This window comes from Colius striatus, chromosome 14, assembly GCF_028858725.1.
Source record: "Colius striatus isolate bColStr4 chromosome 14, bColStr4.1.hap1, whole genome shotgun sequence".
Classification (NCBI taxonomy): domain Eukaryota; kingdom Metazoa; phylum Chordata; class Aves; order Coliiformes; family Coliidae; genus Colius; species Colius striatus.
In genome coordinates, this window is record NC_084772.1 from 6,404,306 (window position 1) to 6,427,553 (window position 23,248).

The 23,248-nt window shown below is 36.3% G+C and overlaps 1 protein-coding gene across 4 annotated transcripts in view; it reads right to left on the reverse strand.

The window, feature by feature from the left end:
- The window catches only part of FTO (FTO alpha-ketoglutarate dependent dioxygenase), a 232,911-nt gene that overhangs the window by 127,176 nt on the left and 82,487 nt on the right, over positions 1-23,248 (reverse strand). For all 4 annotated transcript variants that reach the window (XM_062007502.1, XM_062007506.1, XM_062007503.1 and 1 more), the window contains exon 8: positions 1,401-1,525. In XM_062007502.1, coding sequence (XP_061863486.1) covers positions 1,401-1,525 — 125 coding nt within the window. The remainder of the gene's footprint in view (positions 1-1,400; positions 1,526-23,248) is intronic.

Sequence of the window (23,248 nt, forward strand, 5' to 3'; positions counted from 1 at the left end):
TTTCTCTGTTTCCAGTGTAGCCAAACCATTTGCATTGTTTAGTAAGCATGGAGATGGAAGGAAAAAACAAAATAAACATAAAAATCCCTTAAATTCCTCAAAATGGAAGAATCAAAATCCACATAAGATGAACCACATTGCAGACCCACCTTACTAAGGTCTTTTCCACTCCAAGATCTATAGAAATAAACAGTCCATACTCAATACAAACTTACAAAACACAGACTCTAATTTTTACAATAATTGTTACTATATAATAATATTTTATTTTCATCTAAATCTGCCAAAATGTTTCAAGTCTACTCATTGTAATTTTGGGGAACAGCAAAGACAATAAAGTGTCAGAATCAATATGTACAATGAATTTTTTAAGCCAATTTCATAGAATTTTCAGGAACTTTACAAAATTATACACTAATAAAACACAGAACTTTGTTAACTGGAACATTTAGTACAGGTAAAAAAAAAAATCTTGCCAAATGAGTGCTAGGTTTGTTTTTAAAATCTCACTTTAAAAATACTTCTGACTAAAAAGTAGATTTAACTGTAAGCACAGAAAATTACCTGGTTAACTTCATGGACTGTTAGACATTTTTTGTAAATCTAATAATAATTTTTAAAAAAAGGACATTAGTAAATCAGCATAAACTATAACTTTGAGAAAAAAGTGTGGAAAAAGGTGGCATCAACTCATTTAGCAGCTGAAGGGAAGGACATAAGGTGACATATGGAGAAAATTATCTTTTTTGAATTAATGTATTTCTGAAACAAACTACAAGTATGATGTATCTGTAGTTCCTGAAACACATTCCTCTGTCTACATGCCAGTAACAAACTTTTTCAAATAAAAACACTGAAAATTTTTCAAAAATCTTAACCATGTCACTTATCATCATGGCAGTGAGTTCAGTTTAAGAACTCAAGTACAATAAACCGCTCACGTGATCTAAACTCAAACATCTTCATTTACGTCAATCTCACCGAACACAACCCAGTTAACACTGGCAGGACACCATGAGAAAATGTGAGGATCATGAAGAAAGCAGACAAGAAGTGTGTTTGTTGGCATGGCATGCCAGGAAGGACTACTGCTCATACTGTTAGCAATAGAAGGAAAACCTTGGGGCACTTAAAGTAGTATCAGTCCTCAGATATGTACACTGTCTCTCAAGCTATTATCAATAGACTGCACTCAGTAAGGGAGCGTTCCAGCCCATAAAGTAACCCTGAAATCAGAAGCAGAAACTTTGACTGTTCCATTCAAGGAAAAATACTATTCAAACACTGAAACTGTTGAATTGTTTTTAAATGTCAACTTGCTCCTCCCAAAGAGATTTACAGGAGTAGATTTGATGTATTTGTTTCTAATTTTATCTTAGTAACTTTCTAAACTGTCTTACCTTGCTGTCCATTCTTTACGCAGCTTTTGTCGCTCAGTAAGAACTAACAAGAGGCAGCTGATGGTTTCATTCCTTTGTTCCTCCATTTGTTCCTCTTTTCCAACTTCAGAGACGATCAGGCTTGTCTTAAAGGGAAAAAAAGCAGAGAAGTTATAATCTAGAAATAGGAAACTATGTAAAATTAATAAAAAGCCCATAAGCAAATAAGGACAGTAAATCAATACCTTTTTTTTATTACAGTTCCACTGCTGACAAATCAATACAGTAAATGATGGTTAGAAATGGCCGCCATATATTTGGTATTTAATCAATATACATGGCACATAAGGTAAACCTTAAAATCTCATTGCCTTAAGTAACACAATAAGACATTGTGCATTCTAGCTCTCATTTTCTTGAAACATAATTCTTTTATTTTCTAATTATTTCCTTCTATCAGATCATATAAAAAATGTTCCCCTCAATCCAGTATTCATTTGGGGGATTTCCTCCTCCCTTTTGATCCTTGGTGAAGCTGAAGAAGAAAATACCCATTTGTATTGCATCTTCTGTAAGGAATTTATGATGATGTCCTGACCTTCCCAAATGTTGTGTCAACAGTTAATGCTGACGTAAAGAAACTGCAGATCTTCTTATCATACTTCATCCACCTAGCAAGCTAACTCCAACTCCCTCACTCCACCTTTGCCTTCAACTACTAATCCACTATTTTCTCCTACATTTCCTCACATCTGCCAGCTTGGGAAAGAAATGGTACATGCTGATGGATGCTCAAGCTACTAACACATACGTCAACCAGTGCACATATACTGACTTGATGTGCTGCAGTCTAACCACAGAGATCTAGAGTCAATGCTGTTGTTTTTTCTTTCAGTGAAGATATTCTATTTTCCTTTCTCACCTTAACCAGCCACTGATATTCATATAATTATTTTTTCTATTCTAATCTGTCACATATTCTGCAAAGATCTGAAAGTATCGAAAGGCTTTGGGAAAGATGACTGAATGGACACAAGTTTGCTAGGAAAAGGAGTTAAAAAAAAATTGTTTCTAACTTGAGCAGTTGCGAAAATGAGTTTGGAAATAAAATTTAAACATCACCAAGAGCTGCAATTCCTATTCCCAGCATGGCTCCTCTTATAGGAACATAACAAAAAGACATGGCACATTGTCTCCCCCTCAACATCACATACACGTTACATTCTGCCATACCCAATCTAAAATTCCTCTGGGGATTCTGTGAGATAAATGGTTGTTATTATCTTCAGTTTGTGAAAACAGGAAGATCTATCCTTGGTTTGACAGTTTGGGGTTTTTCTTTCCACAAGAAACAATAATATGCAGATTATACACTTAAGCTATGTAAAGTAGTGCTAAGATTGCTACCACCACGGTGCTTCCGAGAGACAAGCGCAACAGAGTTCACAGAGACAAAAAATAACTTTATTACACCAAAATCTGATGACAAATGGCAAAAAACACCTTTCTCCCCACCTCCCAGCTCTCTCAGCTTGCCTACCAAAAGGCATTACCCTGTCATGTGACTTACACAAACATCAAAAAGAACGTTTTCTTTTAGAAAATCAAAACGTTCAAAACTCTGTCTATACAGATCACATTCTTGACCCTGCTTTGACATTACAAAGCAAACAAAAAGCCAGAGAGCATTTTCAGATAAGGATTCCTTGACATGGGTTTCCCTTGCACTGACCTACAACATCTTTTCCACAAGCTCTAATATCCGCCAGCTTCAACAACCCTGATGTCGCAGTCTCACTTCCAGCAGCTGCATGGTTTAAAGCAGGATTTGACAGAAGACTCCAGCATGTGAGAACTCAAAGGAGATGAAGTGATATACATCCTTTAATTGATGTAAATTTGCACTCCTTGTCATTCAGAATAAATATATCTATTAAGGCTTTAACTTTTATGTTTACCATGTGCAAGACTTGACACAACACTGTAACTAAAGCTTAGCTCTGCATTATAGGATGATCAAACCACAGCCATGCAGCTAGGTCACAGTACACCAAGATTTCTGTTTCAGAATCCTGGATAGCCTTATTAATCAGAATGGGATAGAGAAATCCACTGGTGATAGTGTAGAAGTTTACTTCTCTCCAAGACTGCAGAGAAGCCCTGTGTTTAACGATGCTGTGCTACACAACATTGAAAGTACACTTATCTGCAGGCAACAAACATCAAGATCCCTTAAATAAGTGACTCCAAAAGCATAGAGTATGGAGAACTGACAATACCTAAAGAATTTTCAGTTAAAATCTGCTGAAAAGACGATGTGATTAAGAGTATCATCAGTCAGAGAAGATGGGTGATCACTTCTCCAAGTATTCACAATCACATAATGCCTTTTCCTGATAGCCTGGTTGAATTGCAATTTTGGTACTGAATTCTACTACCTAAAGTTTGCTCCTTCTACAGGAACACCCTAACTCTGGAAATTGAACGTAGTTTAATTTTTACTGAGAGAACAATTACACTGCTTCCAACTTCTGCTAACACCTTTCGTTTATGCAGTGATGTACAGAGTTCAAACTCATAGTTTGACACTGACATCACAGACACTTATTTACTGAGCCTGTAAGTACAGTTGCAGCTACCTGGAGGGTGAAATAGTACTATTAAGCAACACACAACAATACATAGCAATTTAACTGATTCACTTGTTTTCTAAGAGTGCTGAGGGCAGTGAGGTTACCCAGAACGTCAGTGCAGGACTCAATATGTAGCTTTTATAGAGCCATTTCTTAATAACTTGCTCTTCTTATAATCTCAATGAAAATCCCAAATTGTAACAAATAACAGAGCATTCTGGGTAAAACAATATTAGAAAACACGTTCCTTTGAAAGTTTTCTTTTCCATGTAACTTGGTTTGGGATTTATTTTTAACAAGGGTATTCAATATATACCTTGACTGATAAAGGTCAAGGGTTCAAGAAACTCGGTCAAAGATGTTATCAGCTGGGAAAGCCATTTCCTCACATCAACACTGATAAAAATCCATCAGAAACCCAGCCAATACCACCCCTGCTCTAAAGGGCAGGAATGACCTTCTTTTGAACATCACTATAGTTGCACATCCCATCAAAGAAAATCTGATCTTGCCTCTCAATTCTTTTAAGGTTCTTTAATGACAGATAATTGTCTGCAGAGGCCCCCTTTGCCCAATGCTGAGTGAAGCCTTCACATTTCTGAACGGGCCTCAACACTGACTCAGTGTTTTTCAGCACACTTGGGACCACAGGACAGTAAAACAAATAAACAGCGTAACCAGTCCTACAGCCTGTCTTATCTCATCCTTGTGTTCACAGAGATTCTTGAGGGTGGTAATGTTTACAAATCGTTGAAACTTTCTTTCTTCTGCTTCCTGAGCTGGCAAAAACATATCCTGGACAACCTAAGCAAGGAGATTACGCAAATTGCTTATCACTCGAGGGAAGCAACTTCTTGTCTCATTGGCCAGCATGTCTCTTCAATAAATAGTGCTGCTAATATTTTCAGCAAATCTTCCCAAATTCTCCTTACAGATCTATTAATGTAGTTAGAGCATTTCCTTGTAAATCTCAAATGGTATGGTCTTAAAAAAACCCACACAATCTACCTCTCAAAAAAAGCCCAAAGCTATATATGCACATACACACACACACGTACACATATATATACACACATATATACGTATATATATGCCAGGTGCCAATTTAGTCTTCTATGTTGAAATAGTATTTAGGAAATTATACCCTTTGCCTTCCTCTTGATACAGCAGCAGAATTAAATCTAGTGATTTATGGACAGATCAGGCAATAGACATCAGAGCATATTCTCTTAGTATGCAAGAAAGGTACTAAGATAAGATTTTAAGAGACTGATATCATCTTCATCTCATTCTTACTTAACAAAATATATCAATGACACGGGACTGAATAGGAACTATTATAACCAAATCTTACTCTTCACGAGGATACACACTCAAAATTAGATACCTTCTGAGTCTTTACCTAGGTATTGCAACAAGATTACAATAATATTATTTTTGTTTAGGTATACAGCAGGAGTAAAAAATGTTGCAACATCAGTAGGTCACTGCCCTGCTTAACCATATGTATTCCAGGTGAGTAACATGACATGCTTACAGACAAGCCAAAAGAAAGCAACCTCAACAGTTCCAAAACCCACACTGGTACATTTTTAGTCTTTTAAACCTAGATTTTCCTTCCTTCAATACAGACCTCTCAAGGAGACAGACTTAAGGTTAGAGGCACTGTATAGCTGGAGACATGAAGCCTAGTATCTGTCAAACACATTAGCCTTCAGTCTGAACTAAAGTGGCACTTGGGACAGTTTGTCTCTTCATCCCACTTTATTGGGTCAACAAATCTGATTTTTCACTCCAAGTTAAGATTTCATTTACTCACCATCAGTTGAAATGAGATAAGTTTCTGAATCTATACTAACCAGTTCTGCTTTAATACAGCAGCCATCTCTCAATAATCAATAACTAATACAGAGAGGGAAAAAATAAAGGGTAAAATCTCTAAGAAGGGCTAAAATTCTAGATGTTGTACACCATCATCTTTGTTATTTTTTTGACTTTGTTTTGCTTTTAATGCAAAAAGTATCCCGATGAAATTCTATCAGACTGGAACACCGTGTCCTTTAGAGGGAAAAAAAAAAATCAAAAACCTGAAATCTATTAAGCCATGTTAATTTAACATGTCATAACTTCTATGTGATATAAAAGCTAGCAATTGCTTACAAACCACTGCTCATTTCTTCTTTACTTTTAAAATTTTTACTTAAAATATGAGCAAATGCAGCCATTTTCCCCTCATATGATGGGAGGCAGCCAGTACGGTTTAAGTTATCACCCAGTAATTTGAGCACATTAAACCCAATTCTCCGCCTTTTGTTTATTAATCCACTATGCCAGATATCACAGTTTCACTCAGCAACCCTCATGCTTTGGATGATATTGAAAAATGGCTCATGTTTGTCAAAGAAAGTAAAAAAAAAAAGAAGAAGAAGAAAAAAAGGTAAAGAGGAAAAAAGTGTTGTTTATGGAAGCCAGCTGCTCTGGCTTCGGCGCCAGCAGCTCTTCATCCTGCTATTTTACGCTTGCAACCCCCACTGCCCCCACTGGCACAGGTACAACTAAATGTTGACTTCAGTGCTTCAGAGAGCACTCAACTGATTCTGTACATGATTAATTGCCAAAGACATGGCTGACCATATGGAACAGAGAAAGCATCAAGTAATTCATACTTCTGTATATGATCATTTGGCCCCTGTTGTTTTAATGTACAGGAAAGAGCTAGTATAGCACAGACCTGGTGTCTTGCCCTTGACAGCCCATTAAGAAATCTCAAAGCACCTAGTTGAAGTTATGCTGTTGGCTTTTCAATAGCAGCCTAATAAAACAGAAGCAAAGCTTTCCAACTAGTCTTAAATCTTTCACATACAGTACATTAACCACTGCTGCTAAAACAACTGGTTTCTTATGATAGGAAATGGGATTTGATTTCTAGCCTCTGCATACTTACTGAAAGCCTTTTTCTGACCTTTGGAGGGTTTACAAAATCATTGTTCGTTTTTCCTGCCCTTTTCCAAGTTTCTTGCCATGGTGATCCTAATAGATTTGTTTAAGGTTCAGTATATTCTACTCTTACTAGCTGTTATATGCAAACTGTACAATGAAGGAAGGCTCATGGGAGCTGAAAGGAAAGAAATTATTATTATTAACTGTTTTCTTGCTGAGAGTCAAAGAAGCCACTGCAACATCTAAAACATAATTTACTTTTAAGAAGCCTATAAAACAAAACAAAAAATTCCTGAAAAGAAGCAATATACTAGTGTGTGCTCTTTTTTTTTTTTTAGCAGACAGGAGACAAATCATCGAATTTCATTTGAGAAGGAAGGATAATTTATTTTAAAGCTGTAGAATTCTCAAGGATGCCTGACATAGAGCTCAATGAAAAGAAAAAGCTGCAGACTTGGAATATATGTCAGTAACATTAACTGCTTTATATTAGTTTTATCTACCGTTAACATCTTTTCAGTCATATGCAGTCAAAGAAAAACACTGAAATAATGTTTCCCTGTCAAGACTCTTACGATGACAGTGCTAAAAAGTTAATCCCCATCCTCACAGATCTTCTGGCTGTTTTGACATATGTTGGCAAGGATATATTTGCTGGCACCTTTCATTAGAAAATATTTACATGGAGTTTTTTGTCTGTGGATTTTCTAGTTGTCTAAATGATCCTCATGGTCTGAAGGGCCTTATATGGGAAATCTTAACCATCAGAAATTCATTTGTGGTATTTCCCAGGCTACTGAATTCAGCTTACAGTATTGATACTCCAACAGACTAAATGAACGATACGTAAGCCAAGATAAAACTCCATAACCATTCTGGTTATTGATCGAGCACTACAGTTTGTCTGAGTCAAATATTATGTCTGTGTTTAAATAAAATATAAAGGAAGAGAGAATTTTATGAAACATGTAATTTTTGTAGGACAAAAGGAACGGAGGCTCAAGTTGCTGTATGAAACCACTGACACAAGGATTATGTATTACTCTCCCCAAATATTCAATGGTGCACATCTAACCTAAGCAAATGCATAACCCAATTATACTGTAGAACACTAAGACATATGCTTAAGCTCTACATATCTATATGCATTTAAATGTAGGGAGCCCTGTCTCTCTTTGAGGTATTCACTGTTGACAACAAAGGATGAATACCTGACTTGATAGATGAGTAGTTCGACCTAGAAAAATCTACCGAGTAGATCACTCAGACATTTCCAAAGAAACTTTAGGTCTCGTCTACACTAGAAAGTTGTACATTTAACTATACCTGTGGAGCTACAGCTGTATGTTCATGCTATATGAGTTTAAAGTTCATAAATTAAACCAGGCAGAGCTTATTTGGAAATAACCATTACCTTTATGCCTGTATAAGTGTATTTATACTAAGGTCTTGAACCATATATTTTGGAAAAAGGAATCCAAACATAAGTAATGACCAAGTAATTTTTGGTTACTCTGGCATGCCAAAACTGAGTAAATTTCAAGTGTAAGAAAAAATTAGTATTTTTTACTGGATGGTTCAATGCAGTTATTGAAAGATTTTCAATACTTAGTTACAAAGAAAAAAAAAAGTACAAAGATGAACACTTTCAAAATATTTTTGCAATGCTACTTGGTTTGGCAATGTCCTAGAGGTGAAATATAACCCATCTCATCAAGAAAGAGCAACCAAACCACTCAAGATATTTGGAATACGAGTGGCTTAGCATCTTTAGATGTATGGGTGAGTGAAAGGTTACCCTTTAGCCACATTCTCCCAGAGCATGGCCCCTCCACCACTGAATCATCAATAGCACAAAGACTGAGGCAGGCCTACCATGCATAGCGGATTATATGAAGTGTAAAACATTGTGGGGAAAAAGCTTTTGAAAGAAGTCAGGAAAAAGAAATCACGCTTGCAAGAAGATCCAGCTGACAGGCTAGTCCCTAACAAGTGAATATGTTTGAAAACATTGTGAATGCAAGAAAAGAACATGCCTTTTGTTTCCAAACCTACAGTCTGTCTTTACCCCAACTGTTGCCTGCATGGCTGAACATATGTTTTCTGAACAAGAACTGAAGCAGAAAGTGTTCTTTGTTATAATTCATTCCTTTGTATACACCTCCCTTTTCCCATTTTGGTCACATGCAAACAGTAGTTAGACTGAACACTTAAGTTCTGAAGGACTGCACAGCAGTGTATGCTTCAGTGATTATTTACTATTGCTAAAATCAGTTGAGCTAAGATGCAATACAAAATTCACTTCAGTAACGTGTACCCTGGACAGTTTACATTTTGCAATACTGAATCACACCGAGTACAACCTGCACACGTTCGCTGAGCCAGCAGACAGAATTTTGATCATCAACAGTTATGTGCAGTTGTAATAAGCACTCAAAAATCACACAACAAATGATATCATGTCAAAAGAAGTAAAAAAGAGTACCCTGTAATTTTCTTACCATATCAAAATTAACATCATCAACTATTATGAATAAGTTTTGAGGGGAGAGAGAGGAAAAAAATGATGGGCTTCAAAGCCAGAAGTAGGTAATCGCATCTCACAGACACTGAAATAAACTCTAGTTTGAATTAAATACTCATATAATTTTAATGATTCTAATGAAATAATTTTTACATGTAAGGAAGGCTTTGCTTTGACTCATCTAATTTATACTGAAGCCCTGATATGCTATGCTACATAGAAGTGTCTCTTAAAATATTTACTGACGCAAAATTGGACCCAAATTTCCAAAATAGACTGTCATGTAGCACTCAAAATACAAATTGGAATCACTAAACTTCCTATCATTGGTCACATGAAAATTTACTTTTAAACTTCCCCAAATTATGAAGAAAATGGAAAACAGTGTTAGATTCTGAATTCACTGTTGCACTTTTATTCACAATTGTCTTTTACTGATTAATTACGTCACGTTAGTGAATTCCTTGAACAGCACATCTTAATATCTATTTAATATACAAAAGTCTAGAATACTAACATTTTTGTCCCACCATTGAAGCCACTAACTGTTGCCATCATGTCTCTTAGTGCATTAGCCACAACAATTTCTAGAACAATGCCTAGTAAAACCATAGCTGTGTAAAAATTTGGGCTGTACTCCCAATGTCACTAGTTTTATCAAAGTAATTTAAAACATAGAAAACTGAGTTATAGAATGGGTTAAACACTGCAGAATGAAAAAGTTACAAGCCACAATCAAATGGAATAGCAAGCCACATGTCCAGAAGTGCCTGTGGGCATGCTTTGTCTAAGAAGCATGCCATAGCAGAATAGCAACTTTGTACATATGCAAGATAACCACATACAGCTGAATCATGTGTTCAAATTACATAAGGCTTCCAATGCCTTTATCATCCTCACAGCACTAAATGCACCAGGTCTGTGGATATCCCTGTGAGAATGGGACTCTCACCATGTTGTTTCAAAAATGAAGTTTTGTCTCATTTGGCTCAACCACCAGCATCATTACCTCCAATCACACCATCACTCACCATTATGAAGATTTAAAATTCATAACCATGCAAGTGCAGTAGTATTATTAGGTGTCATGGCAAAAGCGACAGAAAATAATTTAGAACACACTACTGCAAAGAGCATAAGAAATAAAACCCAATTAGAACTAATACACTATGTGTAGTTAGCGTATGCGGCATATGACATTGTCAAGCAGCAAAGATGATACCACCACCCATTGCTAAAGGTTGATTGTGACAACAGCCTTTAGAAATAGACATTTTTGCAAGCTATGATTCATAACTCAAAAGTAGGCAATCCAATTTCAGTGCCTTCTCTAGTTTTATTACAGTACATACCTACAGTTTTACATACAAACGTGTGTCAGGCATTTCATTCACGGTTTAACTCTCACTGGTGACACCGTGCAGTGTAAAACGTACAAATGCAATATACTAGCAAATATAAACAAATGGTGCACTGATAAAAACGAACACACAGAAAATTTTACACAGAGAAGTATATTCTGCCTAATCTTGTATAGTGTATGCCCATATATGGTTTTTACAGCTATGGATACACCAGGGCACACACAGATAGTACAACTATAGTGACCTTATTTCTCACACTCTGCTTAAATGCAGGATGTCACCACAGCCTGGAGCACATGCAGAAAGAGCTCTACCCCTTCCAAAGACACCTTCCTTTCCAGAGACCTTCTCATTCTCCTGAGACAGTTGCCTAACTCCCTCCTGTCAGGACCTTGCCAGCATTTCTTGCCATTCATTGTTCTTACGAAGGTAAAATATCTGTAAAACCTACACTTTATAAACCTGTTAATGCAGACTATACAAACCATGTTGTATGTGACACTTCCCAGACTTTAAATTTAATTTCTGCTCATGTTTTCCTTCAGAGAGATCTAACGTTATGGCTATATGCCTATGACAAATACCAACATGTTAATAGTCCATGCTATCAAAGTACCACTTTTCTTCTATTAATATTCCCCGATATCCATATGGGTTTATTTTCACTTTATTTTGATTTTGGGGAAGGATTTTTGCTCTGTTTCATGCTCTTAGGATGGGAGCCATAAAGCTCTCAGTAATTAGTTTATCTCCTCAGGAGAAAGAAAATAAAAGGTTCATTTTTCATCCTTTAAAAGGAAGATTATCAACTAATTAACCCAACAATTAAAAGTACACAGAAGGAAAGATCAAGGAAGTAGCTCAGGGCAAATAAATCACTTTAAAAAAATTTAAATTTGCTTTATGTCATCTACTAGTGTATTAAACTTCTGGGAATATTTTTCTTTACAGTCTAATCAAGTTTTCAACATTGTCAATTTGTCGTATTTGTTTTCCATGAACATTCAAGCACTCATAGATAAATATTTGAGAAAGAATTCTAAGCTTGAATGGCCAACTATTTGAAAACTTCACTATATAAAAAATCATTATATAGACAATTTTCATTCATGACATGGCATTTAATCAGTGAAGATAAACTTTCACCATAAGATTCATGTGCGTTACAAAGAAAACAAACATCACGATCAACAGATCACTGTGATTCACATTGATTACTCTCCAACACAAAAGTTGGGTGCTGAAGATTCTGACAATCCAACAAATACGACATTTCATGATGTGCTCACAAACTATGACAACAGAATTGGGAAAATAGGATGCACTGTCACTCTGTGATACCCCATAACAATGCATTCTGTTGCACTGCACTGTTGACATGCACAGCTCCTGTCTCGACATTCACTAACGTTTCCTTCTATAGGCACGTGAAATAAGATAGGGGTTCTCAAGTTCAGCTGCAAAGTCCAACTTAAGAGAGAGGTCAAAGGTGGCTGACTAATCACCTCTGCACTTTTCGAGAAGGATCAGTTAATCCACTAGTAAAAGTTAAAGCAAAGTCAAGGATGTATTAACCAGGCGTCCTTAACAGACACGTAGTGAGTACATGCCACAATGGAGATGATCTTCTCTAACCTAAAAAAGCTTTGGATCTCCTGAGTTGCTGCAGAAATGAAAAACAGCAGTTTGTGGAGGAGGGTTTGACCTATGTTCTCTCACACAAAAACTTGAACCCTTAAAGATACATCATGACAAGCTATAGTATAGCTCTAAATCTTCATTTAATGTTACTGTTTATCTACTTCACTACTGCTGTAACATGGCACTACAGGGCAAACCCCATTTCAGAGCACTTATAGTCCACACATAAGATATACAGTCTCTGTGAACAGTCATCCACACTATTAATGTGATGGATAAATATTTCCTGAAGAGGAAACCATGATATTTATGAAAAAACCCTGGTTTCTCTCTTCATTATTTAGATGCTGGAGTTTATGTTTTGGGTTTGGTTTGGGTTTTTTCCCTCCTAAAATGTTTTGGTAAGATATTCTTACACAATTTTTTTATGCATACACTAAATCAATTTTCAGGGATAACTTTACATGCATGTAGGAAAACATAAGCTAAAACATATCAGGATATGGACTGCCTTTTAATAATATCTGATTATATCTTCATCAACAGCTCTGTTGATGGAAAGCTGGAAGACATATTTATTCCACACTGGATGACATTTATTGTACTACTTATTTACAGTCTTAAAGGCTACAGATTTTTTTTCTCTTTCACAAAAATGGTTCTTAAATGTTTTAATTAACAGATAGAACCACTCTAATATCAAACTGTCAAGAAAATTGGCAGATACCATCCTATCTAAACTTCTGTGACTACTGAAATCAGTTACTCATATTGGAGAGGTCACTAGATACTGTAAGCTGCTCTACATATAACATCTATAAAAAAGAATGAAGAAAGTTTAGATGAACTGCAAGAGAATTAAAATCCAAGAAGAAACTTCTCTGTCCAAAGTCTAAGAGCAAAGCAGTTGTTATGAAGAAAAATAATATTTTGATAATCACTTGTGAAAACATGTTGTCACAACATTTTGGCTTTAAAATACAGCAACCAAATATGACGAACTTGAGTTCACATCAAAGAGTTTTCTCTGTAGAAAAGTCACTATTTTCCTCACAATAGAAGCTGGCAAACAAAAAAAACCATTTTTCTACCTTGATTAAGACAGTTTGAAAAACAGCAAAATACATGGTTTTAAAAAAAACCAACAAAATACTATTCCTCCTAAGCTATAACTTGCTATATTCAGAACAGTGTTCTGCTTTGATAAGCATGTATTATTACTTCATCTTCTAGAGATAATAGTTTCCCCTTGTCTTGTTCACTTAGTGCTTATGCATTCAGTACATGCACAGAAACTACTGCATACAACCCTCTTGGATCAACTTCATCACACTGGATGTATCATAGTCACATGTATATACTTTTCTCATATGCTAGTATAAATACATGTGTCTGAAAACCAGACATGAATCCAATTTTATCCATAGCTCAAAATTGTAACCAAATATTTTAAAAAGCAAACAACCTGTAACGGAGATATCCCAAAAAAAGGATTTGATTTTTGACAGAGTGCAGTACTTAAAAGCACGACTTCAATTTTTTTGGCCTATAAAACCAACTACAGATGCCAGCCACAGATTACAATCAGCATTGGGTTTGAAATCACTTAAAAGTCTTGGGACTCGAGGCCAATTCTAGATAATCAAAACCAAAATAACTTGTAAGATTTCAACAGTACTTTTCCTCCATGTATCAACAACTAGAGGCAGAAAAGCACAAGACTTAAAACTCCTGAAACCATCGAAAAACGCTAAAGTTTGTTCATTTTTAAATTGATTAAAAGCACTGAGCATACCCATTTAATCTGACATTTCTGAAACTGTTAATTTTAAATCTCGACACCAACACACAAATAGTAACTGGTAAATTGTTAAGTAAAGGATTTTGGGTGGAAAAGAGCAGTTTCAGTCTTCTTTACTACATTTAGGATACCAGGAAAGAGAATAAGCTTCGTTTTCTTTTATTTGAGGTGAATCCATTAGCTCAGTTTAAAAAAAAAAAAGAAAAAAGAAAGAAAAAAGTATCACAGGTCAAAAGAACAAAATGACACACCAAAATCCACTGCCAAACTGGCTGCCGGTTGGATGCACAAGAGTAATGCTAAACAACTGTGGTATGGAGACAAAATATGCTTTCTTTAAGACACTTTTACAATAAGTCATTTAAGTCTTGTGAACAGCCCTGCCTCACACCCACCCCTCACACATTAATGAAAACAAAGAGGGCCCATTTACATTGTAGCCGTGCAATGGGGTTAAGCATGTGACCTTAAAGTATGGTGCGCTTGTGCTCAGTGGAAGGGTTCTTGACAATATAAACAAGAATTACTGCTGTTAGAGAAAGGGAAGACAATTAAAAACAATCTAAGATGCATGTTGTACAGCTGTTCGAGTTTCAGCTACATCTGACCTCTAAAGATGCTAAGTGTTTTACTTCAGAAACTTAAGTCATTTTAGTTTTCTTAAAATAATCCTTCAACAAAAACTGAATTTGTAAGACAAACACTAAGTTTTTCTACGAGTAACACAATGAAAATTGTGCACTGCAGGCAAATCATGCCATCACTGTAGTTAAAAAGATGCTGTGGTCTGCACATATCTTTCCAATACCTAAAGTTTACTAACAGCTTAGCGAAGAGGAAATCTCTATGAAGAAGATTGAGAAAACCTGTTGAGAAAAATCACTATTCATGAAACAAAATAGACTTCAACAGATCAATTCAAAAATCAAATCTGTATGACAGACCTTTGTGCCTAGGCAAAAAACCCTGGGTGATTTCAGCAAAACTCTGCATGCACAGTTTCTGAGTCTAGATCAAATTGCAGGACCAAGCTGCCACAATATTTTTTTAACTTAGTTTTGGATACCATTGACTCCAAATGCAATAAAGACGACTGCAATTATGGCTACTATTTTCTTTATACATGCCTAAAAATTTTCTAATAACTAAGAAAATACCTAAATTTGAAAGAGAAAAAGATAGAACGGGCTTTTTTTTTTTCCCCCAACAAGCACTACAATAAATTGTCCTAATATTGTCCTTAAAAAATAGGGTTTAGAGAAGAAAAAGTTATGAGAAAAAACAAATATCTTGGCTAAGTTTCTGAAAACCACAATTTTCCTGCCTGTTTGATCTTTGTACAGTCAGCATAAGCCACTGGAACTCCTCCACAAATGAAAGGCATTCATGGGAAGCCATCAGACAGCATTGCTCTTCCTCTGGGACCCAGGACAATAAAAGAAAAGTTTGTGTCTGCCACGTGGGCCTACGATTCAGCTTAAACGAACAAACCATTGCAATATCCTTTGGCTTTGTGAAAGCGATACTTCCTACTTTTTTGGAAGAAAGGAAGTCATATATAAACAGAACAAAGGGAAGAGGCAACACAAGTAGAGTCTCTCATAATAAATATTACAGTGAAAGTTTTGCTCATCAAACCCAGATTAAAAACATATTTTAATCTCCCAAGTTTTATGCCTTTGATGTATGTCGAAGAGGAAAGCTTATATATTTTGTAAGATTTACAGCATTTCTAGTGGGAATAGCTTCATATTTCAGTTTCTAAAATTGAGAATATATTGGGTTGATTCTATCCCTTAATGCTGTGTCATATTGAGCACTGCTTCTGAGAACAGAAGTTAGGAAGTCCTTTGGACATTTTTTTCCCCACAAATAGGCCAGCTTTACACTGAGTAAGGCACTGCAAAGTCATTATAGTGGTGTAATGGTAACCTTTGTAACTATGAAATACTTCTTAAAATGTCAGCTTTCCTCGAACACGGGAAAGTTTAAATATTTGCACTAAATTCCATAGCATAGAGAACCAATAAATTGCATTTCTTTGTGGTGCTAAAATTAGGAGGTTATATAGCTTCAGAAGAAAGGCAATTTATTATCTGTAATTTGGCCACTACATGCCCACAAGAGTCTGATGTAACACTTGAAGCATTAATTTTCAGAATTATAACACATGAAGCATTAATTTTCAGAATTACAACACACAAAGCATAAAACTTACGCATCAGGGGCTCCCTTTATAACATCTTCTGTTAAATTCTGCACAATTTTCTTGCCTTCTCATACAACCTTTCTGTGCAGCTTCTGTCATTCTCTCTTCATTTTGCACCCACTGCTATGACAAAAGGACCTGTACTTAAAATCCCATTATCTTACTGTAGTCAAATAGTTGCTCATTTCCACAGCCTTTGGTGAGAGCAAAACCAAATAGGTAATGGTCCCCTCCGATGGTGTAAAGCAAAGAGCTGAATGTTTCAAAGTAACAACGAGAGAGGGCAGTTAAGCATGCTGCCTCTGGGTGTGTATGTTGTTCAGTACTCTTGCTTTGGTCTTAAACAACCATTAACTTTGGGGAATCTCATCGGAAGAGGAAATTTTCAAGTAAGAGGAGAAAGGGTTATAGTACCAGAAAATTGATGTAGATTTTAACCTAGGAGCAATCATGAAATTATTATTCTAGAACTATTAGAAAAACAACAATAAAATTATAATCAGAATTGACAAAGCTGGAATGACACCAAAGAAACTTTAAGAAGCCTGACAGGGAAAGCACGTGTCTTGTCAATAAATACTGTGCCAGAAGAAGGTCCATGCACAACTTTTTTAGTCATTTGCCCAAAGCAAAAAGCAAGCAAAGGAAAGTGTGAGGAATAATAGGATTCTTGTCTCCTACTCTCCATTTCCCTTTACGTTGCCATATGGTACCCATATCTGCTGTAAGGATAAGCGGTACTTTGTACCCTGGTGTTTCAGTTTTCATGACACTTTACAAGTCTCATTGCTCATTTCACCACTTTCCACTAGCTACTCCTTAATGACACCCAGCCATTGCTTCCTTTGCTTTCCCATAAAAACAACTTATTCAGGAAATAATTAATGTATATTTGTCTCTTTCAAGTAACTGCAGCTCCGTTTTAACCATTTACTTTGCAATAAACTTTTTAAAGACAGCTTCCCCCCTCCCCCCCCCAAGCCTGTATATCTTAAGGATCACAATTTCTGAGCTACAATCCCCACCTCAGAAAAAAAAAGAATCAAATAATCAGAAGAGAGGCAACAACTGAACTCTCCATAGCTCATGCTGAGACTTCAGCCCAAACAGAAATATCCAGTGACTGCTATAGTTCACAAAAAGACCATCAAATTACTTCTAGTAGCAAACTGCCACAAAGCACATTTTGCTAAAGAATTGTTCCTGAGTAGCTTATTAACAACAGCATGCCCAGGTGCTCCCAGTCTTAACTGAAAGAACCACCTGAAAAGGCTGAGTCTCCGCTGAAGAGTGGATAAAGTCAATTCAAACCAGTTGTCAAGACTGAGCAGGTTTGGTAAAGACGCAGGTGGAGCCCGAGGAGAAGGAAAAACGAATCTTCTGGAACTACAGAAGTCAGGAACACAGCTCAGGGGGAAAAAAAATTAAAAATAATGATGTCCATGACTCAAACACTGACCTTTTAGCAGGGTAGTCTCTCTCTCATTATTTCTCAGTACAAAACTGCTACATAGTCTATATGAGAAAATTCTGCATTTTTCTGCATTACAGTAGCCTCTGAAGCAGGTATCAAATCTTATGTTTCAAAAAGAGTATTCTCTGTAGAAGACAACATTTTCAAGCAAGAAAAGGTAATGACTGATACCGCTGAAGCCTCTGAAAGTAGAACATTGTTCATAGAAAAACAAAATTCCTGAGAAATTGGAAATCCTTCTCCTCTCCCCAAATCCCAGATTTCTATAGAATTTTAAAAGCCTATTTTATTCACAGATTATTGCAGCTCTCTGGAAAATATCCTAAAGGGCAAATTTTCCTTGTGTTTAGAGAAGTGTTTGCAATGTGTTTTACAACATTGCCTAGGAATGATATTCTCAATTTTTCACCTTTAAACTTGAATTCAAAGAACACATAAAGAAATCCAAGTTGGACTTTATTTCTTTTTTCTTTTTCTTTTTAAGAAGAAAATAAAATTAATATAGCAAAAGGAAAAGATTCATCACTGTTTAGAAGAATTCATTTGCCCAGGGAATTTTTTCATCTGTCCTCTCCTTTACTTAGCTAGACAGAAAATAGATTTTGCTGGCTACGTTTAATTTCCACAGCTGTCACTGATCTAAAACATTTATATTGGAGCAATCACATTTATCCTCAGGAAACTGGGAACTAGAGTACCAGTTCAAACACTGTACAGGCTACCTATTATCTTCTTGCCCTAGCGACACCTTAGATTTAGAAATATGGCATTCAGTGGAGACAAGCGGTAAAATGTTTTTTGATGAAAATTGCCATTAGTTCTTGAAAAAGCAAATGTTGACATGTTTCACACATGTTTGTTGAATTGGACATGTTCCTGTGTGACCTGATCTAGGTGAACCTGCTTCTTCAGATGGGTTGGGCTAGATGATCTCTAAAGGTCCTTTCCAACCCCTACCATTCCATGATTCTATGAATGGGTTAATACAAATGTAAGACAAAAGGACATATGACAGTAAAACAAAACCAAGATACAAATACTTAGTATTTCTGATATACACCTCTAAGCTTATTTTAAGTTGCAAAATTTTAACATCTAGTAATAAATCTAATGGCATGAATTCCCAAAGAAGTGCATCACAAGTAACAGATTCACAGCCCTGGAGATTCACGTTAATTTACTTAAGTCTACCAGGCAAACTTTTCAAATTATTGTTTTTAAAAAAAACTATAGTGCTTCTGCAAATATTTACAGCACAACCCAAGAAAATAAATAGTAGTGACATGTAAAAAGGAGTCAAGCAGATTTCAGCAGCCTTTGAAACTGAACTAGCAAAACTGTTACATAATATATATTTTTACATAACATAATCTTCAATATAAAAACTGCTAAGTATATTGTTCTAGCTGTACCAGCCAAATCAGTAAATAACTTGCTCCATCTTTCCTAGAGCAAATCTTAGTTACCAAGCTGGATTTTATTATTCATATTTGAAGTGTTGATATCTATATAAGTTTAAGTTACGCCTTCAGTTGTATGTTCTTCCAGTCTTTTTTTGCTACCCCCTAATTTCTTTCATTCCCTAGTTACTTGGGCTTTTTTCCCCCCTCCTATGTAGTAGTAAAAACAGATTTACACAAAACCAATAACAAGTTTTACTGAAAAATACATTCTGCTTTTAATCAGGAGGCTCATCACTTAAAATTTCACACATACACACTATTGAAAATGTTTTATCTGCAGACTTCCAGGCTGAAGTTAAGTAAGCCCTTCAAGAAAGTTGATTCAAAAATATATCAGCAGGCAAAAAACTATTTTTGACATATAAAGTGAAAAAATACACTCACAAAAAGTCACATTATTTAACTAGTTCAATCGTTTGTTACTAGTAGTTTACAAATTTAATTTTCACAGAGCAAGACTCTAGTAGCCAGCAAGTTAAAGTTTAATAGATGAAAATTCAGATCTGCATATCACAGAATTGTAGAATTGTTTCAGCTGGAAGAGAGCTTTAAGATCACTGAGTCCAGCCTTTTTCCCAGCCCTTCCAACCACTGGACCATTTCCCTAAGTGCAGCATCCAACCATCTCCTAAAAACCTCCAGGGACCTTGACTCCATCACCTCCCTGGGCAGCCCATTCCAATGCCTGACAACTCTTCCAGGATAGAAATTCCTCCTAATATCTAGCCTGAATCTCCCCTGGTGCAACTTGGGGTTGTTTCCTCTTGTTCTATTGCTTGTTACTAGGGAGAACAGACTGACCCCCACCTCTCTACAGCTTCCTTTCAGGTAGTTGTAGACAGCGAGAAGGTCTCCCCTGAGGCAAAGTAAGTATCTACCTAGTTTCTCTTTCCAGTTCTGTCACTTACTGTGGTATTTCTAACTTCAAGGAGTAACAAGAAGGAAAGCAAAAATAATTTCGAAAGATGAGGCATCAACTTTCACATTGACTTCATTATGTTGGCTACAAATAAAGTTTTAAAATACAACTCCTTTTTCATTTATTACTGTTCTCTTTCCTGTTACACTATCTCTTGCACTTCCAAAATTCTTTATACTTCCATTATCCATATTCCCATTTATCTCTACTTTTAACCCTTCTGTCATTTTGTTATACTATCTTCCTTCTTATAATTGTTTCCCTTCCCTGTTCCCCCCTCTTACCTGCAACTTATTTCCTCCAAATTTCCTCCTCTGCTCCTCTCACAAAATTACCTTGGCCTTTAATTCTGCCTCCTTCTGAACCCTCCTTCAAGCTCTTATTCTTTCCAGGCTCTCAATGGTGCCCAACTACTCACAATCTCTCTGCAGAATTAGAAGAAAACATTTCTAAGTGTAAATGAAACTACTAAAGTACAAGTGAAACGTGAAAGGAACAAAACCAGCGTACTTCTTAGTACTTCTACAAAAAGCTAACCACAGGCCAGCAATTGAAGGGCAGATTGCAGTTAAACCATCTTAAACCAAAAAGTCATGTAGGAATCCACATGCTGTATGCAGAGTTCCCCCTGGAGCATGTACAGGAAAAAGTCCCCCTAAAATTTTAGCATGTCTGCTTTTCATCCCACAACATAGGACTAATTGTCCTCAGTGTCTGAGCTAGATTCCTTGCATGCTGGAGCAGAACAAATACTACTTTTTCACCTATCTGTCACAGCAAACATGAAAGCTTATGACAAAAGCAAACCAGTGCTAATATTAGCACCTCACAGAACTCTGAGCAAAAACACTAGAGAGAAAAGCAGAGAGAAAGCTAGCACACAACAGGCAGTAAAACAAAATCATCAAATGAGTAGCTAGACAGAAGCATCACATCTGTGTGCTTCAATTTACTTAACAGTCATCCTATCTGCTGTAGAGAAACGTTAGAATATGCATGGATTTGGTACAGATTAAATGTAGATTATGAGAATATGTTTCCATTTTCTGACAGATTGAATGACTTCATCCAGCAGTTCAAGCATAAAGCCCATGGCTGGTAACTGAGTAAAAACAGAGCTTTTAAGCACCAGTGAACTCACGTTCCAGCTCTGCCAAATACACATTGTTAACACTTGATCAGCCCAATCTGATGCTAAGTTCTCATAACATGTGAAGTCAAGATCAGTTATGCCCCCGTTGGAAAACACAGAGGCAAGTTATCATGTTCCTTTAAAGTCTCCAAGATTAGTATCATTTGATACCACAATCTGAAGCTTGAAATACTGGACCCACCAGATGAGCTGCTCTCCTTTCATTTTTTGGCTCCCTAACATTAATGTTTCCTTCCTTGCGCTTTGATCACCTTCTTTGTTTATGTGCAATACACATGTCCTAAACACTGCAGAGAGCTACTGTATATCAATACAGTTCTCTTGTGGCTACGTTCTAGAAATTTCAGGTACTCTCAGAGAGGTTTTTGAGTGGAAAAAACAATGGTGAGGGAACTCTTATAGGTCTTCCATCATTCCTATACTTTTCCAGATTTGGAGCAAGTGGAACACTCACAGCAAGAAGAAACCTTCAGGCAGAACATCTACCTCAGAATTTGCAGTTGAGGAATGTGTTGTGGTCATCTTTATAGAAGATGTGTCACAGCATACTTCAGTGCTGCAGAGCACCAGAAAGTCTTTGCCATTGGACACAACTACTCAGAAAACCTGGACACCTAAGTGAATTATCTTGGAGATGTATGAACAGTTATGCAATCCCAGGACTGTGAAAATCAAAATGGCAAAAAGATTTACTGCCTCCCTCTCAACCAGCTCCAGCCCTGTAAGGAACACAGCTCAGCAAAACACAAAAAAGACTACGGCATTTAGAGAAAGGTTTGAAATACCAGGGTAAGGGTAACTTCTGCACAGCTCCAACTTTTGAAATAACTGAAGACTTTTAATATAGCTCCTCAGTTGTGGAAACACAGTAATTGGGAGACCTGACAGCTGGCCAAGAATCTCTACAGTATCTGAAATGACCACCATATGTATTTATACATTATAAAGTGCTTGTGTATGTATACATGCAGACAATATTACGTATACACATATATCCATACACATATATAATCTTTTATTTAATAAATATCTCCAAAACGATTTAGAAAGGGCCACAGGCAGGGCAGTAGAATAAGCCACGATACTTCTTTAAAGGCTACATGGGGAATGCCTTCTGCCACATGTTTTTGGCTATGTCCCTTTAGGTTAAGAGTCTTCCACTGTTTTTAAATGGAGGATTCCTGGAGGACCTGTTCATTCAAAGGGAATTTATATTCTAATACCTACAGCTCCAACAGACTTGGGCCCCTAAGGAAGGAGGATGCTACTCTACTTCCCACACCCTAAATGATCTCAGAGTAATTTTTAGATAAAACAGAGAACATAAAACCTTTAGTAAAAAAAAAAAAAAAAAAAAAACCAAAGGCAGAAATGCTGAAAAAAACCCCAAATAAAAAAATGTACCTTTGACCTCTGGTAATTCAAATAGAGTGTTAATCACTAAAGGATTAACACCCTCTGCATTATAAATAACATAACCAGTCATCAGGAAATTATAACACCCCATATAATCAAGAAACACTGAAGTTTACCATAGAATTACACCCCGGCAGTGCGAGGTACTAAGATGAGAAAGTAACATATTCTGCCATTTCAGTAGTGTTCTGCAACTTCAAGCCTTGCAGAGAACAGTTCAGTACTTAAACAGATAAACCTCTTTCAAGTGTACACATGTATATATATGTGCATGTACATCCATGTGTTTATGTATGTAAACACATGTACAAATAATTTACACATTTTAAACA